The sequence below is a fragment of the Coptis chinensis genome, chromosome 9 (assembly GCF_015680905.1).
Source record: "Coptis chinensis isolate HL-2020 chromosome 9, ASM1568090v1, whole genome shotgun sequence".
Classification (NCBI taxonomy): Eukaryota; Viridiplantae; Streptophyta; class Magnoliopsida; order Ranunculales; family Ranunculaceae; genus Coptis; species Coptis chinensis.
The window spans coordinates 45117245-45124860 of NC_141464.1; the positions used below are offsets into that span (position 1 = coordinate 45117245).

The window sequence follows — 7616 nt, forward strand, 5'->3', positions numbered from 1 at the left end:
ATGCGAACTCGGGTTCCAACCCAGTAACATCCTCTATTATCCAAGCGAAGACATCTCTATTATCTGACAAGAACTGCATCAACTTACCCCTCCACTCCTCGGGCAAACTGGATCCTATCGATGTGAACTTCTCCTCTTTCCCTATCCCAATATTCACCACCTCTATCTCGTCGAGCATCTTTGGATCCGCCGCTGTCTCACCCTCCCCCTCCCCCGAGGTGCACTGTAATTGCTATGCCAGCCTTTTCTTAGGATTGGAAGCCTCCCTTTCTGATCCACCGATCAACCGCTTCACGGTTCCCCGATGACTGTTTTTTGCAGTAAGCTGATCACCGTAGACCTCATACATGCCCGTAGGGGTGGGGAATCGTATTACCTGATAATACGTTGATGGGACCGCCTTCATCTCGTGAATCCACCGCCTTCCCAAGATCGCATTGTATTGCAAAGCCGAATCCACCACCATGAAACGGGAGAAAACTGTCACCGACCCAGTTGTCACGGGTAGTAAGAGTTCCCCCATGGGCTTTGTCATACTTCCATTAAATCCATACAAATTAGTTCGCAAAGGACGCAGCTGCTTAGGATCAACTCCCATTTCCTCCAAGGCACCTCTAAACAACAGATCTATCGTACTCCCATAATCAATCAACACCCTTTTCACCATGTAATTCCCCATTGCCACCGTAATAACCAATGTGTCTTCATACGGTGAGTCCACTGCTAGTAGGTCTGCATTGCTAAACACGATTATATCTTTTTCAGCCGCTGCCACCGCTTGCTGCGGAGGCCTATCCGTTCTCTCATTAATCTGCTGGATGCTCGCGGTCCGCCGTATCTTGTCTCTATGAGCATTATGACTCATAACCTCCCCATTGTAAATCACGTTGATGGTTCCCAGTATCCTTCCCTGCGGCGGCATACGCTCCTCATTCCGACCGTCTCTCACAAATTCTCCCATCCTCCCTTTTTCCACCATTCTCTGAACTAACCATTTCAGAGCGTAACAGTCATTCATCTCATGATTCCTTATCTGATGATACACACAGAAAGGCTTCTTCGGTATCTCCATTGGCGTGGTTCGCGGTCCCTCATACCCCGGCAAATTCTTTATTAAGGGTAAAATCTCATTGAGCGTGTCGTTCAGTGGAGTCTGTTCCATCTCGCGGTATGGCTTCCTCTCCCTGTACTCTCTTCGGATTCCTTCTCGACTTCCCTCTACTCGTGCTCTGTACCCACGGTATCTCCCACTTTCTTTTACCGACGTCCCTACTTTTGGCGTTCTCGATCCTTCTCCAAAGACAACACGGCCTTCCCCGTCCTCTTGGACTCCTTCTGCGTAGAATCTTCATATCTTATATATTTCTCCAGTCGTGGATACAGTTCATGTAGTTTCGCAATCTCATTCTTGGCCACGGATTGGTGCACTCCTGTCCCCGGGCGCAAGCCTCTCTCAAAGGCTATCACCGCTGTCCTCTCATCCAGATTTTCAACTTTCAATGTCTCTGCCTTGAACCGACACAGAAACTCCCTAACTGATTTCGTGGATCTTTTTCTCACATTGAATAGAGTCGTGATGTCCACCACCCTCTTTTCTTGATGTATGAAGTGATCTATGAACGCATGCTCCAACTCCTGGAAATTCTTGATGCTCCCCGCTGGCAGCCTGTAATACCAATCCGACGCCCCTCCTTTAAGACTAGCCGGAAACATCATACATCGCAGACCGTCATACCGAGCCTCCTGCCAAAGTGGCATCTGCTGCCGAAAATGATGAATGTGGTCCGTTGGATCCCCTTTGCCGTCATACCTTTCTAACCTCGGCTGGGTAAACCGCTTTGGAACCTCTGAAGCCCATATGTCATCTGCTTGTGTGTTGTGATTCAACCCAGCCACCACCTGATTGGCTCCCCCCGCTCCTTCGTCTGTCCCCGGTTCTCCTCCTTATCATTGTCTATCATTTCTTGGACTTGCTCCATTGTCAACCCCGCTACTGGGTTTTATACTAGATTCGGTCCGGGCTCCTCCTCATCTTCATATCTCTCATTTTTGGACCCCTCACTTAACTCTTCTCTGACCTCCTCCTCTGTCTCTCTCTCTCTCTTCACAGCTCATTGTTCTCCTCTCTCAGCCTCTCAATCTCCTCTCGCATCAGGCGTGTTTCTTCCGCTGCTTGCCCTTCTTCTAGTTATTCTCCCTCCTCAATCACCGCTTCCAGCGTTGGCTCATGAACCCTAACCTTCTTTGGCCTACCCACTGCTCTCTTCGGTGCCATTTCTAAGTTGCTTTTCTTTAGTCCCCACAGACGGCGCCAAATATAGTGACCCTAAATCTCTCCCCCACCCAATCTCTCTTTTCTTCTCTCTCTCACTATTCTCTCCTTTCTTCTCACCCTAGTGGCCTCTTTTTTCTCATCCCACCTCTTCTTTATATATCCCTCTCTTCCCTTTCTAGGCTGTCCAACTGTCGCATAATCGCATGGCTCTCCTTCATACTGTACGTATGCCACATCGTAGTCTAGGGTTCCGCAGTACTGATCTCGTACTTCCCCTCTTTTCCATCTTATGTTGCGTCCTATCCGTTGCACCGCTGACCCAGTCCAACTTCCAACCCTATGCCACTATAATCATCTGACTCAGATCCTCCTGCATCCTTAGATCAGCTCATCCTCAGCCAGGTCGTCCATCAGATCAGTGCATCATCAGCTCAGGTTGGCCTCAGCTCAGGTCATCCTCAGATCAGCTCATCCTCTAATCAAGTCGTCCTCAGCTTAGGCCATCCTTAGCTCAGGTCGTCCTTAGATCAAGTTATCCTCAAGTTAGGTAAGAGCAGGTCTACAACCTGGAAGAAGCAACTAATATTCCAACTATCAGTCGTACTCGAACACAATCACTATCAGTTCATCTTGTACACAAGTTGTCATCAGTTCACTGGAACTTGAATGAACATTAATATTCTAGGTCGTCCCAGACTGACCACACCGTAAAAGCTCATGTCGATGATGTCAATCAATCTAAAAAGCTCGTTCGCCATGGAGTTATAACACACACAAAAGGTTGCCAGCATACCCATCGTCCATTGAAATAACAAATCAAGGGGAAGCAATATTTTATCGAATCAAGGAATCAACAATTCCAAAATGAGAAGCATCTAAGTGTTCCCGAATTAGATTTAATAATTCAAAGCACGCAGTTCCTTCCTCGACAGTTCGCATATACTACAAACCAGTGAGTCGCTCGAATTGCAAAATGGAAGCTCACTCCCTTGCAATTTATTGCAAGCCAATCAAGCTGGGGGGCTAGCCATAGCCATCTCTGAACTAAGACAACTTATTGCCATCTAAACATGTCAATCAAGCTCCAACACTGGAGCTAAACAACTTTAACACCCACAAAGGGCTGCTTTACTATGAACTGGGGGTTAGCTACAACCATCTCCGACCTAGTCGCTCAAAGCTCCAAAACTGGGCCTAGCAACATACAGTCAATTCAAGACTAATAACCATAGTGATGCCCCCAAAAGACTAGCTATCAACCATAGTGACGCCCCCAAAAGGCTAACTATCAACAAAAATGCCCCTAAAAAGCGTACAAATCAACTTAACACCAATGCCAGGGTTAAGCTTGATACACCTGTAATTACCACTTAAATGATAATTATCAGTCAAATTCAATGCACAGTGCCCCCAAAAGGACCACAAATCAACTTAAGGCCTCTGATAGGGTGAAACTTGATTAAACTGTAATTACCACTCAAAGGCTACTTATCAGTCAAATTCAATCTATGAACTCCGATCTACGCACTACGAGCTAGGACATACGATTTACCATCTACACACTATGAGCTACGATTTGCGCACTACGATGTAGAACCTACCACATCAACTCACAACAAAGCTTTAAGCAACAAACAACATCTAACCTACAAACACAAAAAATTCAATTCGCAACAATCTCCATTTTCAACCAAGTAAGACACACGGTCTCCTTTATTATCTTTCTTTACACCACTATTCGACAAACAATGATATAAAGAAAGGGGGCTATGTCAGTACCCTCCACTCTCAACCACTCATGGCAGACCACTTGTCTAGACTACAAGCAGGCCGTGCATACAACCTAAGGTCAGATCATCTAAGTGACCTAGGAAACGTAACCACTGCAAGTTAGTCAACATCATCATTAATGAGAGATCATTACTTTGCAACAGAAGGAGTAAAAACAATCATCAAGACAACACAAAAGGGGGATCTATGCCTATAAAAGGAGACACCTTCTGCATTCTCAAGGGGAGGCCAATTCTCCATCTTGTCGATCATCTATCTCCATCTCCCATCCAATCAACCAATCAGAAGCTTCAATTATGTCCGACTTGATTCGAGGTCACTAAAGAACTCGATATGTAGGCAGCTCGACATAACCGAGTTCAGTCAAACAAATACTACCTCTACAATGACATTTGACGGTCTATGATCTATCTCACTAGTTGATAAGAGCCCAAAACTATAGTTTTAACCCTTTAATAGTCATACTTTTAGACCAATTATGTGAGTAATAATTAAGAGTTAACACTGATTACGTGTTTTTATGCATTTCAGGCTTCAAAGTCCATTATATGCAGAAATGTGCCACTTTAGCGAGATAAAGTAGCAAAAGTTGGTTACTAAGGAGTTCCGTGATTAAAGGCCAAGTTTCGAGAAGACAAAGCCTTTCTAAAAGCCCGGTCAAAAGCTGAAAAGTCGACGCGGGCCGAAACAGCACACAAAGTCAGCAGAACTTCCGGAGGACATATCTTTGGACTCAGACCTCGGAATGGGGCCTACCTTATGTCAAAATGACCGGCTCGGAAAGAGCTTTCCAATGGTCTAAGCCTTGACCCAATCAGAGGAGCATAAGTGGACGGAAAGTCTGTTGAAGCCAACTGCAGTTGAAGAGTCCTTTTTGGACTGAAAGATTTGGGTTTTGGGCCTGATTCTCTGGCCCAAAACATGGCTCCAAGCCCATGCACGATTTTTGGATCTGAAAGTATAAAAAACAAAAGCTTAATTCTTTGTGAAGGGTAGATTTTTAGGTTAGAAAATAAAGGTAGCTTAGAATAGAAAATAGCCATTAAAATAGCTTCTAGATCTAGTTTTTCATGTAGATTAATTAAGTTTAGTTCCATTTCAATTATTGTATTAGATTAAACCTTTGAATCTTGTTCTTCATTTTGATTAGATCAATAAAGTAGTATTTTTATCAATTTCGATTTTGTCATTTCCATTTCTAGATGACTAGATCTAATTTCAATTTCTGTCCTTATTTCATTTGAGTCATTAAATTAGATTTCATTATTATTTAATTAAGTAAATTTCAATTCTTTATATCATGTTTAGTTTAAAAGTAATCGGAAATGATTGCGTAATGATTCTCGGCTAAACCTCCATTAGAGGGGGTTGAGAAGCCTTGATGAAAGCTTGATTCCGATTAACGTAGATTCGTCGTAATTTCCTTTCCACTCTAGAAACGTTTAGTTTACCATGAGAATGGGTTTAATCGTTCACATGCTAGTTATTAATTGGTAGAAATGCCATGTGTAATTAGGGATTAGGAAGAACCAATTGTTCTCGCGAAGCGATTCAATTCGGATTCTGACGATTTGTAGTTAATAGGATTAAGTCGAAGTTAAGGTGGAATCAATTCCCCTCTAACTCCTTATCATCGAATCAACATAGTATTCCCTTAGTTATTCCCATCGTCGACTAGTTGCAATTCGTGGGTAGTTGCATCGTAGTCTAGTTGCCTTTTTTAGTAAATCTCTCATTAGACTTTAAGTAGAGAGTACGAACACGTGAGAACACAAACATCTTGAAGGACTAGGAGTGGAACGAATCACTCTACTCCACTATATCTCATAGACTTGAGAGTAAAATATTTGATAAATATAGACTGATAAGATTAAGTTTAGTTTTACTTGCGTTTAGAGTTTTCATCGCTTTATTTCGTAGGTAAAGCTATTCATTTCACCATTATCAAATGGCACCGCTGCCATCTTAGTTTCACTTTTGTATTGTTTTCGTAGTGTTAGTACTGTTCTTAAAGTCCCATTTCACCCACCCACCCATGTTTGATTCATCTTGTGGTTGTCCATTTCGAGTTGAAAAATTCGGGCGAAATTACACCGAAGCTGCCATCCTTAAAGCCGACCCACCCTAACTCACTGGACCTCGAACGCGACCCGCCCCCATGTGGAGCGCGACCCGCCCTTAAACTCTGGAATTCTAAGATACACTAAAGCCGACGCATCTATTAGAGCGACTTCGCACCCTTAACAAAATTTTTTGGATTTCGGCAGTTTGATTCGAACTTTGATCTTTCATATTTTTCAGTGTTCTAACTGCTATATACACCTGAACAAAGCGTAAACAAGACGCTATTCATAAAGCGAAAGCAAGGGCCTTGTCAGGTATTCCTTTCTTCCACACCTCGCTCTCCTGTTAGAGGTTTATACTAGTATATCAAAATTATTTGGAGTGTTGATGTGTTTAGCTAAGTTTGGTTTTAGCCTTGTATGAGATTAAGGTCGGGCCGAACAAAAACACCGAACGTAATTACACAACAACGTCAACAAACAAGTCTATCTAGTATACCACCCACTACACCTCTAGCTACTATTTCACACACATCACCTGACACAATGCCCGACGAAGAAGAGAGGCCTCTCTCTGACTTCTACAAAGCCTTGAGCGATAGCCCCAAATCTTGCATCGTTCTAGCAGACCCAGCGGGGGATTTTCGAATCCCTCCAAATATTTTTAATTTGTTACCCGTTTTTCATGGATTAGACCATGAAAAACCTTATCAGCACATGCGTAGGATTGAACAAGTCCTAACAACATTCCACCATCCTACGGTTGGTACGGAACAAATTAAATTAAGGGTATTCCCTTTCACCTTAGCCCGATAAAGGCGTCTTGGTTAAGCTGCCCAAAGCCCCAGTTCTCGTGGACTTCGTGGGCTAAACTTGTTCAAATTGTTTATGGAACATTTTACCCACCCCTAAAGACGGATGAGATGCTTTCCAAGATTCATTTCTTTCGACAAAATCCTCATGAAACATTTTCAGAGGCTTGGAATCGTTTCACCGATCTCCTTATAGAGTGTCCACATCATAACTTAGCAAAAGACACGTTAGTTCGTGCCTTTTTCAAAGGACTTCTACACCACCATAAAGAAGTCCTTGACATAATGAATGGGGGTAGTTTCTTAAGCAAAGGAGCCTCGGAGGCTTATAAATTTTTAGAGGACCAAACTAAGCGAAATAACAACTGGGGGGGTAGTGACGATATCCACCGCTCCGCTAGTTCTTCTAATACAGTTAAGGCCGCCGGTATGTTTGAAATTAAACACGATCCTGAGCTAAAAACTCTAATCGAATCACTCACTAAAAAGGTAGAGGCCATTTCGGTTCAACAAAATCCTATTCCCGTCATGAATGTAAATTCAAATCCATGTAGTTTCTGTTGGAGCCCCGAGCATCCCGACTCCCACTGTCCTATAGCCTATGAACATGCTTGTTCCATTAATAGTGAACCTAACGCCCCTTGGAGACAAAATCCTAACTTCGGTTGGAGAAAT

General features: G+C 43.3%; 1 protein-coding gene and 1 pseudogene across 1 annotated transcript; both read right to left on the bottom strand.

The window, feature by feature from the left end:
- Positions 1-232: 232 nt before the first annotated feature.
- LOC147476237 (uncharacterized) lies at positions 233-1072 on the bottom strand. The gene has a single exon (XM_086585668.1). The coding sequence runs from the start codon at positions 1070-1072 to the stop codon at positions 233-235; it is 840 nt and encodes a 279-aa protein (XP_086441794.1).
- A 5990-nt stretch (positions 1073-7062) lies between these two features.
- Positions 7063-7156, bottom strand: LOC147476238 (small nucleolar RNA R71; annotated as a pseudogene).
- Positions 7157-7616: the final 460 nt, after the last annotated feature.

Excerpts from the sequence above, each read along its gene's own strand:
- LOC147476237 (XM_086585668.1), bottom strand. The coding sequence starts at position 1,072 with ATGGAGATACCGAAGAAGCCTTTCTGTGTGTATCATCAGATAAGGAAT.